The following is a 23707-nucleotide window of genomic DNA, read 5'->3' on the forward strand; positions in this document are numbered from 1 at the left end:
GGGGAGATTACTGAAGGGAGTAAAGGCACAACCCGAAAGGAAAGGCTGAGTCCGAGCCGAGAACTACAGAGCAGTCAAGCCAATGGGGCAGACTTCACTCATTTAAGAGGGGAAAGACACCCATTATTTTACTCCAGAGCTGCACTCACTATTCTGCTGGTGCAGTCACTGTGTACATACATTACATTACTGATCCTGAGTTACATCCTGTATTATACTCCAGAGCTGCACTCACTATTCTGCTGGTGCAGTCACTGTGTACATACATTACATTACTGATCCTGTACTGATCCTGAGTTACATCCTGTATTATACTCCAGAGCTGCACTCACTATTCTGCTGGTGCAGTCACTGTGTACATACATTACATTACTGATCCTGTACTGATCCTGAGTTACATCCTGTATTATACATCAGAGCTGCACTCACTATTCTGCTGGTGCAGTCACTGTGTACATACATTACATTACTGATCCTGTACTGATCCTGAGTTACATCCTGTATTATACCCCAGAGCTGCACTCACTATTCTGCTGGTGCAGTCACTGTGTACATACATTACATTACTGATCCTGTACTGATCCTGAGTTACATCCTGTATTATACTCCAGAGCTGCACTCACTATTCTGCTGGTGCAGTCACTGTGTACATACATTACATTACTTATCCTGTACTGATCCTGAGTTACCTCCTGTATTATACTCCAGAGCTGCACTCACTATTCTGCTGGTGCAGTCACTGTGTACATACATTACATTACTGACCCTGTACTGATCCTGAGTTACATCTTGTATTATACTCCAGAGCTGCACTCACTATTCTGCTGGTGCAGTTACTGTGTACATCCATTACATTACTGATCCTGTACTGATCCTGAGTTACATCCTGTATTATACTCCAGAGCTGCACTCACTATTCTGCTGGTGCAGTCACTGTGCACATACATTACATTACTGATCCTGAGTTACATCCTGTATTATACTCCAGAGCAGCACTCACTATTCGGCTGGTGCAGTTACTGTGTACATCCATTACATTACTGATCCTGAGTTACATCCTGTATTATACTCCAGAGCTGCACTCACTATTCTGCTGGTGCAGTCACTGTGCACATACATTACATTACTGATCCTGAGTTACATCCTGTATTATACTCCAGAGCAGCACTCACTATTCTGCTGGTGCAGTCACTGTGGACATACATTACATTACTGATCCTGTACTGATCCTGAGTTACATCCTGTATTATACTCCAGAGCTGCACTCACTATTCTGCTGGTGCAGTCACTGTGTACATACATTACATTACTGATCCTGAGTTACATTCTGTGTTATACCCCAGAGCTGCACTCACTATTCTGCTAGTGTAGTCACTGTGTATTATTATCAGTACTAGTATTAGCCTGTTCCTCTTCTTTATATAAGGGATTTTTTACAGTTTCCTCTCACGTGTTTCTCGACCAACACAACTTTCCATTCTACAGAACAGGAAATCTGTGGTATAGATCTCTGTCCGCATCTCCAGCTTCCGAAACATGAACATAGGGACACTCAGCTACTGGCAGCTTTCATTTACACAAAGCCAATAGTAGGAGGAGAAAAATAAAGTACACGGCCAGCTCACCAAACATCCTGGATTAGCAGAGTGCCAGACTATAGGAATAGTTTTCTAATCATAGTGGGATTAGGTCTTCCATTTCTGACGAGCGCTGCAGACTGACCAGTTCTAGCTGTGACAATACCAGCATCGGCTTCCTGGCTCCAGGGATTTCAGCTTTGACTCCTGCAATCTGCTGCTTTCAAAACAGACACCTTGCACCTTGTCTGTGGGAGACTCACCTGAGCCTCGCCCCATTTATCACCCCCAGGTCATCAATCACAGACTCCAAACCTAACACCTTTCAATAAGATGGAGCTGCCACATTAATAAGCAAGAGGACAGGCGCATGCATCGCCCATATGAGAGTGGAAACACAGGCATCTCCAGTGAACAGGAGGAGGAGGAGGTGAGCTGTGACATCACCTATTGTGAATGGTGGATCCTGTGTTATCTACTGTATATAGAGGTGTTATCAGTCATTGTACAGGAGGAGGAGGTGAGCTGTGACATCACCTATTGGGAATGGTGGATCCTGTGTTATCCACTGAATATAGAGGTGTTATCAGTCATTGTACAGGAGGAGGAGGTGAGCTGTGACATCACCTATTGTGAATGGTGGATCCTGTGTTATCCACTGAATATAGAGGTGTTATCAGTCATTGTACAGGAGGAGGAGGTGAGCTGTGACATCACCTATTGTGAATGGTGGATCCTGTGTTATCCACTGAATATAGAGGTGTTATCAGTCATTGTACAGGAGGGGGGGGGTGAGCTGTGACATCACCTATTGGGAATGGTGGATCCTGTGTTCTCTACTGTATATAGAGGAGTTATCAGTCATTGTTCAGGAGGTGGAGGTGAGCTGTGACATCACCTATTGTGAATGGTGGCTCCTGTGTTATCTACTGTATATAGAGGTGTTATCAGTCATTATAATCCTGTCTGTGATGATAATAAAACTGCAGAAAAGTCATGCATGGGGATATGACAATCTGAAGACAAAACTTGGCACTCATACTGCAAAATGAATCTTCTATATGCATTTCACTATGTGAATTTGATCTTATTCTCACAGACCCCATAGACACTATATAGCTTGGTGTGTATTCTGTGTATGGAGAGATACACTGGAGCTGTAGTGAGATATTCCGACAGAAAACTTGTCTAAGGCAGCCGGGTCCCTTTAACTGATCCTCGCTCTTCAGATCACATAGCAAAAAATAAAATTGTGTCTGCCGTGGGCTTGTGACAGACTTCTTCACAAAGGGAGAGAAGAGGGGGCTCATGTTTCACCCCCAACGCTCCGACAAAACGCGGGGAGCTAACAAAGGCGTAATTAGCTTCTGCTTCAGAGATGATGTCGCTTCTGTTAATTAACAAAGTCTGAGAAGTGGAGATTAGGGAATTATTTCATTACACACAGAACACGGCCATGTACGATGGTGACACAACGCTGCTCTACCGGAGATTACTATGTCACGCTGCAGACGGCTGGGCATGAAGATGAATCAGATCTCAGGAGAGATGACCGATACAGGGAGGTAGTGGTGGTAAAATTAACACCAGCCACTGCGCATTACCAGAGCTGCACTCACTATTCTGCTGGTGGAGTCACTGTGTACATACATTATTGATCCTGTACTGACCCTGAGTTACATCCTGTATTATACTCCAGAGCTGAACTCACTATTCTGCTGGTGCAGTCACTGTGTACATACATTACATTACTGATCCTGAGTTACATCCTGTATTATACTCCAGAGCTGCACTCACTATTCTGCTGGTGCAGTCACTGTGTACATGCATTACATTACTGATCCTGTACTGATCCTGAGTTACATCCTGTATTATACTCCAGAGCTGCATTCACTATTCTGCTGGTGCAGTCACTGTGTACATGCATTACATTACTGATCCTGTACTGACCCTGAGTTACATCCTGTATTATACTCCAGAGCTGAACTCACTATTCTGCTGGTGCAGTCACTGTGTACATGCATTACATTATTGATCCTGTACTGACCCTGAGTTACATCCTGTATTATACTCCAGAGCTGAACTCCCTATTCTGCTGGTGCAGTCACTGTGAACATACATTACATTACTGATCCTGAGTTACATCCTGTATTATACTCCAGAGCTGCACTCACTATTCTGCTGGTGCAGTCACTGTGTAAACACATTACCTTGTTGTATAAATTTAGAATTACAGCCTTTATTAAATTGCAGAGCTGCATTTACAAATCAGACGTAATAGGTGAAATCTCCTCGCATCCCCTTCATGTTCTCTTGCTAATCTTTTCACCGGGCACGGTAGAGTCATTTCACAATTTATTTGTGGAAATCCCTGCTGCTACATGTGGCCTTCCATGCCCTACTATAGAAAATGAACAGGCAGGGAATTATGGGAGATATAAGCTCAGAAGTCTGTAGAACTATGAATACAGCTCTGGAATATTGGTTTGTATAGGAAAGTAATGGAACGTATTTACACGAGTAGATGATTCTGTATGTAAACAGGAAAAGTCCGGTGACAGCTGTCGGCTCTGCTCACATGTGTTGTGACGACGGACACCAGCAGTGCCTGAGCAAGTCCCAATGATTTATACTGGGGTCCGGCAGGTTCTGCCAACGTGTCCTTTGATTTAACGAAAAAAATAAACACGCAGTCAAAAGCGACAATCTGCAATGTAAGCTCCTAGCGACGTCTCCCACACAGAAGTGATTGCAGCCTAATGTGACTTTCCATCCACATTTGTGAGACGAGCCTGGTGCAATGATCTGCAGGATGTGACCTTGCAGCTCATAAAAGCTGTGACTGTAATGCAATCTAGATTTACTGGTTTATTCAGAAAGCTGGAGACTAATACTAATTGTTTTACAGTGCTAATAAAAAGTTTGGACACCCCTGTTCATGCAGGTGTTTTCTTTGTTCTTATTGGAATGTGCACAAAATAGATTCAGACTCAGAGCAGCAAAACCACAAAAGAACATGTATGGAAACAAGGAGTAAAGAGACACTTGTGAAACAAACCAGAATATGTCTCACACCTTAGATTCCCCACTTTTACTCTGATGACAGCTTTACACCGCCCCTTGGCGTTCCCTCAAGCAGCTTCATCAGGTCGTCACCTCACCTGCAATGGCTCCCAATGAACAAGAGTTCATTTGTGGAATTACCAGCCTTCCGAAAGAGTTTGTCACCATCCTGTGTGTTTTACAGAGGTCGTGTTGGTGCACAGCTTCCTACAGTGCTGAGCTCCATCCCACACCTGTTCTAAGCTACAATATGGCAAGAACCACTCAACTAAGAAAAGAGAAACTTCAATCCATCAGTACATGGTTAGACACGAAGGTAAGTCAATACGGTAAGTTGCTAGAACCTTGAAGATATTCTCAAGTGCAGTCATGAACTCCATCAATTGCTATGAACACGCTAGCTCTCAAGAGGACCAAGGAAAGGAAGACCAGGAATGAGTTCTGCTGCAGAGGATAAGTTCATCAATTACCAGCCTCAGAAAACACAAATTGACGGCACCTCAGATAACAGCCTTCATAAATGATCCGCAGCATAGCAGACATGTGTAAACATGGGATCCTGACTAATACTCAAAAAATTGACAATTTTACACTTGCAATCATGAATGTAAAATCTGCTCTCAATCAGCAGCCGGCAAGAAAACCAAACAGTTCTCAGAGAAAAAGAAATGAGAGAATAAACCAGGGAGGGGAAATAAAAAAAAAAAAAAAAAATCACTTATAGTCACCTAATAATTCCCAAACATGTGACATCAGTGCAGGTAAGGTGAAGTAGACCAGGGACCACTGGAGCAAATAGCCAATGAGTATAAATATTTAAAGGAGTTTATATTTTACAACATCTTCTTCTTTTAGTTATTTTTGACAACAATTAAAGGGGTTGAGCTTTTGACAAATCACACTTTGGTACCCCAATGAAAACGGTATGTCTCGCTGCGAGGACCCCCAGTGATCGGCTCTATCTTGTAGGGAAATTGAACAGCGGATGTTAAATTCCCATACAGCGCCATCTCAGGAGGGAAGAAAGTATTACAAAGTCCCATCATTAGGTACCAAAGTGCTGGGTCCTGCAGAGAGAAAGACGGAATCAGCAGCCATTCTTTCATTCATTACCCAGAGAAAAGTCCTACATGGAGCCTCCCTAAATAAATCAGAATTTACAAATACAGGAGAAAATTATTCTATTAACCCCCTGTAAACACGTTTCCCTTGTTCTGCTCCTAAATCAACCCGCATTAAAATCAATGACCGTAAAGCCGGCAGCGGCAAGTTCAGGGGGGTTAAACAGCGGCTTTATTGTATCTCATTACTTGATACCTCAAATGCCAGGTTAATTATTAAGCAGCATGTCCAGCGGTTACTGTACAGGACCAGCGGCAGCTAATGGCCATTATTGGTTGTCCATGGAGACCTGGAGAGATTCCTGCGATTTCCTGCAGTCTACTTATATACGACCGTCTCCAAGAGTCTAATGTACATATGAACCTGAAGACCAAATCCTGAGAGAAGGAGCAAAATCCACAATTCATTATTTACTCTTAATTGTTGATGATTTTTTAAACCAATTCTTCAAAAATGGGCGAGAGAGAAATGACAGTTTGTTCAAACACAAAAGTTCTCTTTTTCACACATTTTTAATTTTTTTTTTGAAAAAAAAAAAAAGCTATGAAAAAATAAAATTAGTCAGATTCTCTACTCTGGCATTGGACTAGAGTAAAACTGCAGCAACATTTTGCAATATTTTGAAAAATTGTAATTGATGAATTAGGCTAAAACATCTGGACAAAGTAAACCACATCCACAATGTAATACAAGGGGGAAAAAAAGAACAAAAGCAAGAAAAGTTAAATTAAAAATGTGCAGATTAAATAATCAATAAGGAGTAATTAAGTTATTCATATATATAATATATTTTTACTCCAAGAATAAAAGGTGCAAAGACCATGATGAATCGGTGCCTAGATGTTCATCCAGAGCCTCCATATACATGCACTGGCATCAGTGAGGTTAATACAATACACAGCGAGTCCAGAAACTGGAGGGGAGATTCCTGCACAGCCAGAGAATCAGATGTTGACATCACAATGTCCCACAGGGAAAAAAAAAAATCATCCAGACAAAAGGCTCATTAGAGAACGACTTGTGCTGCACGACACAATGACGAAAATACAAAATCCACCAAAGAGATTCCGTCTGACGGCCTTTTATATGGTGCAGTAATAATAGGTAGAACGGTAATTCACATCACTGCTGACCCAGACTCTCCGCAGCTGCAGGTTTGTTACAAATGCAGCCCCAGATAAACACAAGGCAAACCTCTCTTTCTCAGTGTGCTACAATGTGTCAGTGCGTGTATTTTAAAAGGGATTGTATAAGCTAGATATAATTGCAGCGCAATTGGGCAAACTAGATACAAATGTAGCAAACTCAGCTGTGAGAGGCCTGTTTGTAGGTTTGTAAACAAAAAGGTTTCTGTTTACTGAAGGCGACGGAGAAATAACGAGGCTCTGAACCGTGAAGACTGTTAGGAAGCAGCAGACCTGTGGATCATACAGGGACTTCGCTTTGTTATGTTATATTTATGGAGAGTGCAGTCCCAGCGGAGGAGACGACTACTCTCCTGTGGGAGGGGATTTTTCCAGTACAAGCTGCAGATGTGCAAAGAACGTCCCTGAAGTCACAAATGTCAAACCGGTCACTGAGAAAAATTCTGAATGTGCCAGAGACATAGGAGCCAGGAGCACAAACATCACAGTCCTATTAAAGGGGAAACAGAACCTTAAATCGCACAGCTGAGATCTCCCACCGAAAACTAAAGGGCCACATAAGTAACTGGACGTTAAAGTAACACTTCAGAATAATCTGTCGTGTGTGCACAAGAGGAGCGATACTAAATCTGGCCATTATACAGTAGTGTTCAAAACAATAGCAGTGTGTTCAAAAACATGAGTTCAGAACAAAATCTTTATACTAGTTTTTATTTCCAGCATTGGGAACATTGCACGCTGTTTTCTAATTCAAAGCATGAAGTGAAATGTGTATAATTTTCAACTACTTTACAGAAAACAAAAAATGAACATTGGGCTACTCTAAAAAAAATAGTGTCTGCATTTGTATTTACAAATTCACAATATATACTTTTTTTTTTCAGCATTTAGCATTCCTGGGAATCACTAACCTAATACACTGCTCAAAAAAATAAAGGGAACACTTAGGCTATGTGCCCACGATGCAGAAATGAAGCAGAAAATTTCTGCAGCATTTCTGCATCTCCCTGGCAGAAAAAACGCATGCAGATTGTGCATGAGTTTTTCCTGCAGAATACATGCGGATTCACATGCGTATCCACATGCGTTAACGCACGTGTTTCCGCATGCGGACTGACAAGCACTTTCCAGGCGATAGAATCACTTGGAAAGTGCTTGACAACTAGGTCACACTGTATAAATCCATGCAAACGGCATGGATTTATACAGTGTGACCGTAAAAATAAAAAAAATAAAGCTATACTCATCTCGGATGCCGCCGCGTGTGCTGTCGCGCTCCTTCCTGGTTCCTTCCTGGCTTGCCGGCATCTCGCGAGACAGGCTGCGGTCACATGACCGCGAAGTCATCTCAGGTCCTGGAAGATAAGCGCTGCAGGGGCCGCCGGACAGGTGAATATAAACTTTATTTATTATTTTATTCTTTTTTTTACAGGTACAATGGTACCCAGGTCTGGATGAGAGTCTTCTCTCCTACAGAACTGGGTACCATCCGCACAAAGAGACGCATATAATCCGCGTGTACAAATGTACAGACACGGATTCTATGAGTCACAATGCAAGTCAATGGCGGGAGTTCCGCTGCGCTTCCGCAAAATTAATGAACATGCTGCGGATTTATGAGCGCTGCAGAAACTCTGCGGAAAAATCCGCAGCATGTGCATTGACATTGCGGAATGCCATTGGGGACCATGGGGTGCGGATTACCATGCGTTTTTGATGCGTTTCCGCTGCGGAAACGCATGAAAAACGCATCATGTGCACGCAGCCTTAAACAACACAATGTAACTCCAAGTCATAACTGTGAAATCTACCTGTCCAGTTATGAAGCAACACTGATTGTGAATCAACTTCTCCTGCTGTTGTGCAAATGGAACAGACAACTGGTAGAAATGATCGGCAATTAGCAAGATACCCCCTATAAAGGAGCGGTTCTGCAGGTGGGGACCACGGACCATTTCTCGGTTCTCATCCTTTTTGGCTGTTGATTTGGTCACTTTTTCATTTTGCCATTGCTCTCACCCCTAGAGGTACAGTAGCATGAGGCGGTGTCTACATTACAACCCACAGAAGTTGCTCAGGTAGTGCAGTTCCTCCAGGATGGCACATCAGTGCGAGCTGTGGCAAGAAGGGTAGCTGTGTCTGTCAGCACAGTGTCCAGAGCATGGAGCAGATACCAGGAGATGTGGAGGGAGCCATAGGAGGGCAACAACCCAGCAGCAGGACCGCTACCTCCGCCTTTGTGCAAGGAGGAACAGGAGGAGCACTGCCAGAGCCCTGCAAAATGACCTCCAGCAGTCCACAAATGTGCATGTGTCTGGACAAACGGTTAAAAACCGACTCCATGAGGGTGGTATGAGGGTCCGACGTCCACAGATGGGGGTTGTGCTCACAGCCCAACACTGTGCAGGACACTTGGCATTTGCCACAGAACACCAGGATTGGCAAAGTCTCCACTGGCGCCCTGTGCTCTTCACAGATGAAAGCAGGTTCACACTGAGCACATGTGACAGACGTGACAGAGTCTGGAGACGCCGTGGAGAGTGATCTGCAGCCTGCAACATCCTTCAGCATGACCGGTTTGGCAGTGGGTCAGTAAAGGTGTGGGGTGGCATTTCTTTGGAGGGCCGCACAGCCCTCCATGTGCTCGCCAGAGGTAGCCTGACTGCCATTAGGTACCGAGATGAGATCCTCAGACCCCTTGTGAGACCATATGCTGGTGCGGTTGGCCCTGGGTTCCTCCTAATGCAGGACAATGCCAGACCTCATGTGGCTGGAGTGTGTCAGCAGTTCCTGCAAGATGAAGGCATTGAAGCTATGGACTGGCCCGCCCGTTCCCCAGACCTGAATCTGATTGAGCACATCTGGGACATCGTGTCTCGCTCCATCCACCAACGTCACGTTGCACCACAGACTGTCCAGGAGTTGGCGGATGCTTTAGTCCAGGTCTGGGAGGAGATCCCACAGGAGACCATCCACAACCTCATCAGGAGCATGCCCAGGCATTGTAGGGAGGCCATACAGGCACGTGGAGGCCACACACAATACTGAGCCTCATCAGGAGCATGCCCAGGCGTTGTAGGGAGGTCATACAGGCACGTGGAGGCCACACACAATACTGAGCCTCATCAGGAGCATGCCCAGGCGTTGTAGGGAGGTCATACAGGCACGTGGAGGCCACACACAATACTCAGCCTCATCAGGAGCATGCCCAGGCGTTGTAGGGAGGTCATACAGGCACGTGGAGGCCACACACACAATACTCAGCCTCATCAGGAGCATGCCCAGGCGTTGTAGGGAGGTCATACAGGCACGTGGAGGCCACACACAATACTCAGCCTCATTGTGACTTGTTTTAAGGACATTACATCAAAGTTGGATCAGCCTGTAGTGTGTTTATCCACTGTAATTTTGGGGGTGACTCCAAATCCAGGCCTCCATTGGTTAATAAATTTGATTTCCATTGATGATTTTTGTGTGATTTTGTTGTCAGCACATTCAACTTTGTACAGAACAAAGTATTCAATGAGGATATTTCACTCATTCAGATCTAGGATGTGTTATTTCAGTGTTCCCTTTATTTTTTTGAGCAGTGTATTTAGTTGTATACCCAAAGTTTTTTAGAACTGCTTCACATATATGTTGCATAGAGTCAACCAACTTCTGGCACCTGTCAACTATTATTCCAGCCCAGGATGCTTTGACTACATCCCACAATTTTTTGGCATTTGTTGGTTTTGCCTCAGAAACAGCATTTTTGATGTCACCCCACAAGGGTTCTATCGGAGTAAAGTCCGGAGATTGGGCTGGCGACGCCATAACCTCAATTTTGTTGGACTGGAACCAATATTTTGTCAATTTACTGGTGTGTTTAGGGTCGTTGTCTTGTTGAAACACCCATTTTAAGGGCATATCCTCTTCAGCATAAGGCAACATGACCTCTTCAAGTATTTTAATAGAAGCAAACTGGTCCATGATCCCTGGTATGTGGTAAATAGGTCAAGCACCATAGTAAGAGAAACATGCCCATATCATGATGCTTCCACCATGCTTCACTGTCTTCAGAGTGTACTGTGGCCTGAATGCAGAGTTTGGGGATCGTCTGATGAACTGTCTGCAGCTCTTAGACCCAAAAAACAATTTTACTTTAATCAGTCTAAAAAATGTTTCTCCATTTCTTTTTAGACCAGTCGATGTGTTCTTTGGCAAATTGTATCCACTTCAGTACATGTCTTTTTTTTAACAGTGGGACTTTGCGGGGACTTCTTGCTAAGAGATTAGCTTCAAACAGGCGTCTTCTAACTGTCACAGTCCTCACAGGTAACTTGAGACTGTCTGTGATCATCCTGGAGCTGACCATTGGTTGAGCCTTTGCCATTCTGGCTATTCTTCTGAACAATGTCTCGAAACGACCCATATTTCTCAGACTTTCAAGGAGAAATGCATGTACAACATGTGCTGGCTTCACCCTTAAATAAAGGGCCACCTGATTCACACCTGTTTCTTCACAGAATGATTGACCTCACTAATAGAACTCCACACTGCTATTATTTTGAACACTCCCCCTTTCAATTAATTATTCGAATAGACTCAAAAACATATAGACCATGAATGCTGAGACTGGTGGTTTTCTTAGAATCTACTGCACTGACTGGTAAATTGTTTGACATGTGGTAATATAATTTATACCAAAAACAGTGAATAATCTGGCTAGTCATATTGGACTGCTATTATTTTGAATACTACTGTATGACCTGCATTTATCACCAAGTTTCCCCTCTACAGCCTCTATCTGTAATTTTCAGTTCTTTCTGAGCTATTGGGTAGAGAGTAGCTGCTATGTCGTCTCCCGTAGACAGGAGAAATTCCTGCTCTTTATTCCTTTATTATCACACAAAGATGAGCGGCAGCATGGAGGATATTATATAGCAGTACTGATCAGTGTAGATGTGAATCCAGCTGTGGGGTGAGGTAACACTTGTGTGGGTTGGTGCACAGGGAGTTTTTTGGAGCATGTCAGTTCTAAAAAGAGCCTAAAAACTTGGTTTAACACTTGTCAGACTCTTTCTATTCATTTCTTTTGTAAAACCACTTTGCTGGTAACTATTTTCAATCTTTTAAGAGTGCCCCCCCCCCCCCCCCCCCATTTCATATTTTGAAAAAAATACCCTGGTGGGAGAAAATAAAAAGTGCACGTTACTTCTTTGAAGCGTCACCTAATAGAAAAAGCTCCAAACTGGGCAATAATCAATAAAAAGGCTGCAATAAACAAACTCTCCAAGAATACGTGACAAATTCTTCAAAACTGTTCCAAAAAAGCTGGAAATGGAGTTTAGTGGTTTCCAATAGAAAACAATTTGCTCTTGACTCCTGGAAAAACTCCATGTCCAGCTCAGAACGATCTTTCTGTGTCTCCTTCTGCTCCCCACTGCACAGAATATAATGGACTGTGAGCTGTCAGACAAGCAGATGAAGGTGGGGCTGAGAGAGGAATAGAAGGAGGGAGGCAGAGGCTCGGGAAGTGCTTGGACACTCCGAGAGCACTTAAGCCTCATTTGCATATGAATTAAATCAGCGATTAAACAGACAGGGAAGAAGAGATTGCACAAGTGAAGGTAAGGATCTGGCCGCTCCTCTGTCGTATGTTTCAGTAAATAATTGCATTACCCATGATGTATTTTTTTTCTGCAGCATCTTCTCTGTTCTGTGTCGTTCCTCTATTATTCACACTAGAAATGTACTTACAAATTTGACATCAGGGTTGGTGCTACCAGATGATGGTGTGTCCAGACACATCCGGATACCATCAGTGCTGACAATTTCAGACATGCCACTTTGACACCCAGTTGTCAATTTATTCTGAAGTTTCTAGGAGGAATAACACAGGAATGGCACAATACAAAGTTCTGAGGAAACCAGCCCTGGAATTGTTATTGTATGGGGAATACAAGTACAGATAGGGTGAAATATACCAATCAGAAGAGCTGACAAAAATCAGGCCGGCGGCAGCAGCTTCTGCACTGTGGGAGGCCTAAAAAAAACTGAAAAATGGGCTCGTACCAAATCAGCATACAGACACCATTCCCAGAGGAAAGACCCCGACCACTCAGAGGAATAGCGAGATGCCATCACTTTATAAAATGGGATTACCCCCATAATTTTTGGCATACTATGTATGAGGAGGGGATGGGAGCTCTGCCAGGTATCACTTCTCAAACGACTAAAGGTTGGAAAGAGACGCAATATGGCGTCCTAAGACTAATGGGACAGCTCTCCATTACAGTCTATGGGGAGTGCAGCCTCTATGCCTTATATATTCTGCCTCTAATTAATAGACTATTATTAAACCTTTACAAGATACATTGTATCCACCTCACCTACAGCTCTGTTTCATCATGACTAGAATGCCAGGCCTACAGTAAAGACTGACACACGGGAAAACACCAGAGAAGAAGAGGAAGACTACACAATAATGCAGCTTTATGATGGCAATTATAAGTCCCAGTGTGATGTACCCCACACATATATGTAACCAGGGACCTTCCTCTATTTATAGTCCACATCACGTCAGTCCCGCAAAGTCAGCACCTTCCATAGAGAGAAGTTATGTGACCACTCGCCAGACCACACACAAAACACAGATTTAAAGCGACACTAAACTGCAGCTCTTTTACAATTGCTCTGCAGATGAAGGCAATCTGTTGTTCCCTGTTGTCAGCCAATTCCAGGCTGACTGTAGTGTTCTTTGGTCACGAAACCTCTCTGCCGCATGATCAATACTTTGTGCCAGAAACATTTACAGCCACGTGTATCAATATCGGTCTCTCCTCTTATAATGTCCCAGCATCATTACAACCTCGAGACAATTGTATCCTTATGTGACATATTAGCCTCTCTCTTCTTATAATGCACCAGCATCATTATAACCTGAGACACTTGTATCCCTATGTGACTGATATCGGCCTCCCTCCTGTTATAACACCCCAGCACTGTTATAACCTGAGACATTTGTATCCTTATGGGACGGATAGCGGCCTCTCTAGTCTTATAACGGGAGACATTTGTATCCTTATGTGACATATCAGCCTCTCTCCTCTTATAACCGGAGACATTTGTATACTTTGTGACTGATATCGGCCTCTCTCCTCTCATAACGCCCCAGCACAGTTATAAGCTGATGGTTTAGGTGTCTATGGTGGTCTATATCCTCCCAGTAGCTGTGATTCCAGCTGCTGATAACTCTTACTAACGGCGCCAAGTATCCGCACAGTCCAATCAGCTTACAGGCGGCTCTGATCCGCTCTTAGTTTAAAGGGATTTATGTCAATGATCTGGATGTGATATTCTCCTGTCTTCACGCTGCGCGGATATAAGAAACGGGATTATCTCCGCTGACATTGCTATTTTCCCTGGGATGATTTCACCACCCGTGCTGCTCTACGGCACAGAAAAAAATAACTGCAGACTTTAGTAATACTACAACTCCCAGCATGTTCTAAAGGAGGCACGCTTGACATGACTTCTGCCAGCCAGGGCATTATTTTTTTCAATGAAGGGTAATGATTGGGGGGAGGTGATCGCACATATAAAGCCAATGCTCCTGCCTCCAGAGCGACGCTCTCTACACTGATCATATGACCGTGTCCCCACAACGCCTTGGTCAGGAAGTGGATGAGTCTCTAATGCGAGCTGACCACAGACATGTACAGTGCACCTCCGTACCACAAATCCAAACACCCAGCTACTCGGCCATTTCCTTCCCCTGTACGGCCGGGTTCCCATAAGGGGGCTGTGTGGTTTATGACTGATGTGGTGCCCTGATTTAGAGGGGAGATATGGCACCGGACTCTGGTATTGGAGAAGGAAGCATCTGGCAAGTGCAGGAGAGGCCAGAGGTGGGACCTGCAGCTCCAGATGTTACATGTAGCAATCACATCTGCAGAACGGGAGACATTTGTAACTTTCTGTCTCTTTATTATAAAAAAAAAAAAAAAAAAAAAAAAAGGGTAAAACTGCTCCAAAGACTCCCTCCCTTACTGAGGCCCTTTCCTCACAATCCTCCTATAATAATTGTGCTCACGGTGATGGAATTCCTCTCTCCATGTACTGACGGCCTGCTGAGCTCCTTCTTATAAACCAATCAGTGGCCAATCTGTGGTAGCGCTGCAGTGTAAAGCATGGAGAGGAACAGAACACAAGCCTCAGCTACTGATTAGACAGGAGGTGAAAGACAGACTACTACAGACACCAACACAGTGCAGGAGAACTGGAGCCGCTAATCAGAGATGCCTCATAATAGTGGCTGCCACTGAAGAAGATAAAGAGTGCAGCTCTGGGGTATAATACAGGTGTAATGTACATACACAGTGACTGCACAAGCAGAATAGTGAGTGCAGCTCCACCAGCAGCAGAATAGTGAGTGCAGCTCTGGAGTATAATATAGGATGTAACTCAGGATCGGTACAGGATCAGTAATGTAATGTATGTACACAGTGACTGCATCAGCAGAATAGTGAGTGCAGCTCTGGAGTATAATACAGGATGTAACTCAGGATCAGTACAGGCTCAGTAATGTAATGTATGTACACAGTGACTGCACAAGCAGAATAGTGAGTGCAGCTCCACCAGCAGCAGAATAGTGAGTGCAGCTCTGGAGGATAATACAGGATGTAACTCAGGATCAGTACAGGCTCAGTAATGTAATGTATGTACACAGTGACTGCACCAGCAGAATAGTGAGTGCAGCTCTGGAGTATAATATAGGATGTAACTCAGGATCGGTACAGGATCAGTAATGTAATGTATGTACACAGTGACTGCACCAGCAGAATAGTGAGTGCAGCTCTGGAGTATAATACAGGATGTAACTTAGGATCGGTACAGGATCAGTAATGTAATGTAAGTACACAGTGACTGCACCAGCAGAATAGTGAGAGCAGCTCTGGAGTATAATACAGGATATAACACAGGATCAGTACAGGATAAGTAATGTATGTACACAGTGACTGCACCAGCAGAATAGTGAGTGCAGCTCTGGAGTATATAACAAAGAGGATATTGGTACGAGTTTGCTTTTCTTTAAGGTCGGGTTCACATCAGGAAAAGACTACATAAATGTATAGAAGGACATAATCAGTTAAAAAAAAAAAGAAAAAAAAGAAAAAAAAAAGGGGTGGAACGAGACATAGGTTTCATAATTTGGACTGCGTTTGCCTAACTGAAGTTATTCGGTGAAATCCAGAGTTGCTTCCACTTTGAAGGTGAACGACGCTGATGACATTATGACCCCGCAGACGATCTGCAGGTTTCCTGCGGCTTTGAACAGAACACACAGAAGCTGCGGCCGGAGCACACATCCTGCACCCGGCTCTCTTTAATCGTTCTCTCCTAATTCCATTTTTTGTGGATTCAGGCGGAAGCCCCAGAGGTGATCATGAATGTGAACTTGGGCTTACGCTGAACATCCCCCGTGTGCGGACTGACATCACTATACATCAGCTCCACTGCTGTTATATGAAGTGACAGTCTTATATGTAACTGCACCAGTCAACATTCTCCTGCAGCCTGTATGACAGGACACTCGTGTGTATATGCTGCTGGAAGGAGTATCTCTATATATCCAGGAATCACAACAGAGGGCGGTGCACCCGCTGAGGAGGCCGCCCCAGGACAGAGAGAGACGCCCAAAATATCCATAAGTCCAAGAAGACCTGAAAACTGACAGCTCTGGGATCTCATCACTCCTCAAACAGGGAAGAACCCGAGACAGAAGCAAGAACACAAGACCCCAGAGGAGCAGCTAATACAGCCCCCGAGAATGAAGACACAGGGAAGCCCCCCGAAATGAGACACCAGAAAGATCAACATGTCACACGCGTCCCAGGCCCCCAAGTCTGTCACATACAGGTCACCCCATGTACTACTCCTGCCTCCATGCAACCATGTCACGCGCGTCCCCTCGCTCCCGTCCCCCTGTCACACAGATCCTTTCCTCCTCCTGTAACACACGTCCCCTCCGTCCCTCCTCCTGTCACACAGATCCCTTCCTCCTCCTGTCACACACGTCCCCTCCGTCCCTCCTCCTGTCACGCACGTCCCCTCCGTCCCTCCTCCTGTCACGCACGTCCCCACCGTCCCTCCTCCTGTCACGCACGTCCCCACCGTCCCTCCTTCTGTCACGCACGAACCCGTCACGCACGTCCCCTCCGTCCCTCCTCCCGTCACGCACGTCCCCTCCACGCACGTCCCCTCCGTCCCTCCTCCCGTCACGCACGTCCCCTCCGTCCCTCCTCCCGTCACGCACGTCCCCTCCGGTCCTCCTCCCGTCACGCACGTCCCCTCCGGTCCTCCTCCCGTCACGCACGTCCCCTCCGGTCCTCCTCCCTTCACGCACGTCCCCTCCGTCCCTCCTCCCGTCACGCACGTCCCCTCCGTCCCTCCTCCTGTCACGCACGTCCCCACCGTCCCTCCTCCTGTCACGCACGTCCCCACCGTCCCTCCTTCTGTCACGCACGAACCCGTCACGCACGTCCCCTCCGTCCCTCCTCCCGTCACGCACGTCCCCTCCACGCACGTCCCCTCCGTCCCTCCTCCCGTCACGCACGTCCCCTCCGTCCCTCCTCCCGTCACGCACGTCCCCTCCGGTCCTCCTCCCGTCACGCACGTCCCCTCCGGTCCTCCTCCCGTCACGCACGTCCCCTCCGGTCCTCCTCCCTTCACGCACGTCCCCTCCGTCCCTCCTCCCGTCACGCACGTCCCCTCCGTCCCTCCTCCCGTCACGCACGTCCCCTCCGTCCCTCCTCCCGTCACGCACGTCCCCTCCGGTCCTCCTCCCGTCACGCACGTCCCCTCCGTCCCTCCTCCCGTCACGCACATCCCCCCGTCCCTCCTCCTGTCACGCACGTCCCCTCCGTCCCTCCTCCTGTCATGCACGTCCCCTCCGTCCCTCCTCCTGTCACGCACGTCCCCGTCACGCACGTCCCCTCCGTCCCTCCTCCTGTCACGCACGTCCCCGTCACGCACGTCCCCTCCGTCCCTCCTCCCGTCACGCACGTCCCCTCCGTCCCTCCTCCCGTCACGCACGTCCCCTCCGTCCCTCCTCCCGTCACGCACGTACCCTCAGTCCCTCCTCCCGTCACGCACGTACCCTCAGTCCCTCCTCCCGTCACGCACGTACCCTCCGGTCCTCCTCCCGTCACGCACGTCCCCTCCGTCCCTCCTCCCGTCACGCACGTCCCCTCCGTCCCTCCTCCCGTCACGCACGTCCCCTCCGTCCCTCCTCCCGTCACGCACGTCCCCTCCGTCCCTCCTCCCGTCACGCACGTCCCCTCCGTCCCTCCTCCCGTCACGCACATCCCCCCGTCCCTCCTCCCGTCACGCACGTCCCCGTCACGCACGTCCCCTCCGTCCCTCCTCCCGTCACGCACGTCCCCGTCACGCACGTCCCCTCCGTCCCTCCTCCTGTCACGCACGTCCCCGTCACGCACGTCCCCTCCGTCCCTCCTCCCGTCACGCACGTCCCCTCCGTCCCTCCTCCCGTCACGCACGTCCCCTCCGTCCCTCCTCCCGTCACGCACGTCCCCGTCACGCACGTCCCCTCCGTCCCTCCTCCCGTCACGCACGTCCCCTCCGTCCCTCCTCCCGTCACGCACGTCCCCTCCGTCCCTCCTCCCGTCACGCACGTACCCTCCGTCCCTCCTCCCGTCACGCACGTACCCTCCGGTCCTCCTCCCGTCACGCACGTCCCCTCCGTCCCTCCTCCCGTCACGCACGTCCCCTCCGTCCCTCCTCCCGTCACGCACGTCCCCTCCGGTCCTCCTCCCGTCACGCACGTCCCCTCCGGTCCTCCTCCCGTCACGCACGTCCCCTCCGTCCCTCCTCCCGTCACGCACGTCCCCTCCGTCCCTCCTCCCGTCACGCACGTCCCCTCCGGTCCTCCTCCCGTCACGCACGTCCCCTCCGTCCCTCCTCCCGTCACGCACGTCCCCTCGGGTCCTCCTCCCGTCACGCACGTCCCCTCGGGTCCTCCTCCCGTCACGCACGTCCCCTCCGTCCCTCCTCCCGTCACGCACGTCCCCTCCGTCCCTCCTCCCGTCACGCACGTCCCCTCCGGTCCTCCTCCCGTCACGCACGTCCCCTCCGGTCCTCCTCCCGTCACGCACGTCCCCTCCGGTCCTCCTCCCGTCACGCACGTCCCCTCCGGTCCTCCTCCCGTCACGCACGTCCCCTCCGGTCCTCCTCCCGTCACGCACGTCCCCTCCGGTCCTCCTCCCGTCACGCACGTCCCCTCCGGTCCTCCTCCCGTCACGCACGTCCCCTCCGGTCCTCCTCCCGTCACGCACGTCCCCTCCGGTCCTCCTCCCGTCACGCACGTCCCCTCCGGTCCTCCTCCCGTCACGCACGTCCCCTCCGGTCCTCCTCCCGTCACGCACGTCCCCTCCGGTCCTCCTCCCGTCACGCACGTCCCCTCCGGTCCTCCTCCCGTCACGCACGTCCCCTCCGGTCCTCCTCCCGTCACGCACGTCCCCTCCGTCCCTCCTCCCGTCACGCACGTCCCCTCCGTCCCTCCTCCCGTCACGCACGTCCCCTCCGTCCCTCCTCCCGTCACGCACGTCCCCTCCGTCCCTCCTCCCGTCACGCACGTCCCCTCCGGTCCTCCTCCCGTCACGCACGTCCCCTCCGTCCCTCCTCCCGTCACGCACGTCCCCCCGTCCCTCCTCCCGTCACGCACGTCCCCTCCGTCCCTCCTCCCGTCACGCACGTCCCCTCCGGTCCTCCTCCCGTCACGCACGTCCCCTCCGTCCCTCCTCCCGTCACGCACGTCCCCTCCGTCCCTCCTCCCGTCACGCACGTCCCCTCCGTCCCTCCTCCCGTCACGCACGTCCCCTCCGTCCCTCCTCCCGTCACGCACGTCCCCTCCGTCCCTCCTCCCGTCACGCACGTCCCCTCCGTCCCTCCTCCCGTCACGCACGTCCCCTCCGTCCCTCCTCCCGTCACGCACGTCCCCTCCGGTCCTCCTCCCGTCACGCACGTCCCCTCCGTCCCTCCTCCCGTCACGCACGTCCCCTCCGTCCCTCCTCCCGTCACGCACGTCCCCTCCGGTCCTCCTCCCGTCACGCACGTCCCCTCCGGTCCTCCTCCCGTCACGCACGTCCCCTCCGGTCCTCCTCCCGTCACGCACGTCCCCTCCGGTCCTCCTCCCGTCACGCACGTCCCCTCCGGTCCTCCTCCCGTCACGCACGTCCCCTCCGGTCCTCCTCCCGTCACGCACGTCCCCTCCGGTCCTCCTCCCGTCACGCACGTCCCCTCCGGTCCTCCTCCCGTCACGCACGTCCCCTCCGGTCCTCCTCCCGTCACGCACGTCCCCTCCGGTCCTCCTCCCGTCACGCACGTCCCCTCCGGTCCTCCTCCCGTCACGCACGTCCCCTCCGGTCCTCCTCCCGTCACGCACGTCCCCTCCGGTCCTCCTCCCGTCACGCACGTCCCCTCCGGTCCTCCTCCCGTCACGCACGTCCCCTCCGGTCCTCCTCCCGTCACGCACGTCCCCTCCGGTCCTCCTCCCGTCACGCACGTCCCCTCCGGTCCTCCTCCCGTCACGCACGTCCCCTCCGGTCCTCCTCCCGTCACGCACGTCCCCTCCGGTCCTCCTCCCGTCACGCACGTCCCCTCCGGTCCTCCTCCCGTCACGCACGTCCCCTCCGGTCCTCCTCCCGTCACGCACGTCCCCTCCGGTCCTCCTCCCGTCACGCACGTCCCCTCCGGTCCTCCTCCCGTCACGCACGTCCCCTCCGGTCCTCCTCCCGTCACGCACGTCCCCTCCGGTCCTCCTCCCGTCACGCACGTCCCCTCCGGTCCTCCTCCCGTCACGCACGTCCCCTCCGGTCCTCCTCCCGTCACGCACGTCCCCTCCGGTCCTCCTCCCGTCACGCACGTCCCCTCCGGTCCTCCTCCCGTCACGCACGTCCCCTCCGGTCCTCCTCCCGTCACGCACGTCCCCTCCGGTCCTCCTCCCGTCACGCACGTCCCCTCCGTCCCTCCTCCCGTCACGCACGTCCCCTCCGTCCCTCCTCCTGTCACGCAAGTCCCCTCCGTCCCTCCTCCTGTCACGCACGTCCCCTCCGTCCCTCCTCCTGTCACGCACGTCCCCTCCGTCCCTCCTCCTGTCACACATGGCGGAGGTCTGACAGCTCCTCTCACCTCGGGCTCCACCACCTCATGGTAGGCGGGGGGCGGGTCGAAGCCTGTGCTCCTGCTGCTGTCGCCCCGGGAGCCGCTGTCCATGGGCTCGTAGCCGTAGTCCAGGCCGGGCCGCTCGTTAGTCAGCAGAGCCACCGCCTCGTTAATGTCGTTCTTTGCCAGGCGCAGGGCCTTGCGGATGGCGCCAGGGTCCGAGAATCCCATGCAGAGCAGCGTAGTCGTGTGCTGCTCCTCCTCCGTCTCCATGCTGCAGCCTCCGGGTGCGGCCCGCTGCACACACCGGGAATCACGCTCTGCGCCTCACGGGAGAGCTTCTGTGCGCCGCCATATTGACTGGCAGCCCTCACTGTCCGCCCCGGGACACGCCCACACTCGGCTGGAAACGAGGGCGGAGCGAGCCGTGTCAACTGACTGCTCACGTGACGGGCGACCATCTTGTGGTTGGAAGACTTCCCTGAAAGCGGGTGTGGCACGCGATGGAATCATGTGACAGGAAACCGGATATGGCGGAGGCCATCTTGTGAATGGAGGAAGCTCGGCAGCCATATTGTGGATGACAGGATGATTTTTTGGGGGGCTTACAATATCAGAAAATGTTGGGGTTTAATGTCTGCCGAGTCTGATAAAACTCATGAATTCAGGATCTTGTCTTTGTTTTTTTTTTACTGTCAACTTTTATTTTCCCTGGAGTTTCTGGCTGGTTCTTCCTGGTGTGGAGTTGATTGTGTGGGAGCTCAGACACGTAACCGCTGCAGCCTATCATTGGGTGCAGCAGTGTGACTGCAGCGGTCACATGTCCGGACAGGTTCAGGACGTTGCTGTTTTAGCAGGAAGTGGAGGCCGCAGGGGCCGAGTGGAGGGGAGAGGAGATTCAATCAGTTTTAATGCATTTTGAAACATTTCTGCAAGTTTTTCCTTCCTCTGCCTTCTGTTTTCCAAAAGGTTTTAGAAAAAAAAAAAAGATAACAAAAACCCCTTAAATGTCAGATATAAAATGTAACCGCGTCTTATATAGGGAATGACGTCTCGATTGCTGGTGTCTGGCTGCAGCGCGCATTGGTCAAAGGCCTCAGGGTGGGTAAGATGGTCAGAAAAAGAGGAGCTTCCCTCCCCGAGATGCCTTCATAGCCACCATGCATGTGGAATCTCCATACTAACATCCCACAGGAAGACGGACGAGCCGTTGGCCAAATGTGTCTTGAAGCCAATGGGATCCCTCCTGAGTCTGTATGAACAGTCACCAGATTTCTCCTCACTCACAAGGGCTTTTCTTTCGGCGAGGAGCGATATCTACAACGCACGGGGACTGCTATGGGCGGCACGATGGCGCCTCAGTATGCCACGATAGACATGGCTAAACTCAAAAATGACTTTTTAGCATCCTGCTCCATCAAACTTTGGCCTATTTCCATTTCAACAATGTCATCTTAATAATCTGGACTGAGTCTCAACCAGAACCTATAAAATTAATTTTTTTTGGAAATGTCAGAAATGTATTTTGTACATTGAGCTGTTTGGTAGAGATGAGCGTTCGGGGTAAGAGCGAGAGATTTTTTTTCCAGCTCCGAAGATCAGATTCACATTGTTTTTTATGGGGTTCGGGTTCTTGTTCAAGTTCGGGTACAGTTCTGTTTGGACAAAAGTTCGGTTGAATCAGGCGAACCCGAACTTCCACGGGTCCACTCATCCCTACTGTTTAGTTCATATTTTCCTGTTGACAAGTAAAAATAACAAGATGGAAAATTTTAATTTTTCAATTAGTTGCAAAATAATTCTGCACAGAGAGCTATTCTAAGGCCATGTTCACACATCATGTTTTTTTCATTCGTTTTTTTATGCAAATTTTCAGCTGCTTTTTACAGTACCAGCAAAGTCTATGAGATTCCAGAAATCTCATGCACACATCATGTTTTTTTTTTGTTCCTGATTTTGTGCTTTGCGGGGTTTTTTTTCAACATAGAGCATGTCACTTCTTTCAGCGTTTTTTCACCCATTGGAAGTAATGGGTGGTGAAAAAAACGCATCAAAAATGCAGGTGTCAAATTTTTCAGCATTTTTTTGTGCCAAAACCAGAATGAGATTTTTTTTTTCACTTAACTTTATGTACATGTGTAGCACCCTGAGGACTCGGCTGCTACAGGGGTATTGCACCTCGACCCAGAGGTGTGGTATTCCACTCCCGGGTAAGGATGGAGTGTGGAACTGAGCTCAGCAAGCTGCATGCACTACACTCATCCCATTTCCGGGGGACAGAACTACGGTACTCCCACCAGTTAGATGTGCAGGTACGACAGCGTCTGTCCCTGGCTGGAGTGGGAGGGGGGGAGGAACATCCCAGTAGTGTAGGGGCAGATAGGGGAGGGGCTCTGGGCATAGAAGTAGGAGCCCATTGGGTGCTAGTCACCTGGGCTCACACATAGAGGGAGTATATATGGTGGGCACCATCTTAGGAACAGGGTCAGAGAGTCCAGGTCTGTTCAGAGAGAGAGCTGACAGGGAGCTGTGGCTCCGGCTGGGCCCAGCTCCAGGGCCAGGCCTGTAGTGGAGAGGAGAAGGAAGAAAGGCCCAGAGACGCAGGACAAGAAGGAGCCCTGAGAACCCATGAGT

The 23707-nt window shown here is 49.7% G+C and overlaps 1 protein-coding gene across 4 annotated transcripts in view; it reads right to left on the reverse strand.

Moving 5' to 3' along the window:
* The window catches only part of USP24 (ubiquitin specific peptidase 24), a 118875-nt gene extending 97371 nt beyond the window's left edge, over window positions 1–21504 (reverse strand). For all 4 annotated transcript variants that reach the window (XM_073643699.1, XM_073643698.1, XM_073643697.1 and 1 more), the window contains exon 1: window positions 21101–21504. In XM_073643699.1, coding sequence (XP_073499800.1) covers window positions 21101–21346 — 246 coding nt within the window. In that variant the 5' untranslated portion in view covers window positions 21347–21504. The remainder of the gene's footprint in view (window positions 1–21100) is intronic.
* Window positions 21505–23707: the final 2203 nt, after the last annotated feature.

This window comes from Phyllobates terribilis, unplaced genomic scaffold (genome assembly GCF_046119375.1).
Source record: "Phyllobates terribilis strain yellow unplaced genomic scaffold, ASM4611937v1 Scaffold_8__6_contigs__length_399053987, whole genome shotgun sequence".
In the NCBI taxonomy this organism is placed as follows: Eukaryota; Metazoa; Chordata; class Amphibia; order Anura; family Dendrobatidae; genus Phyllobates; species Phyllobates terribilis.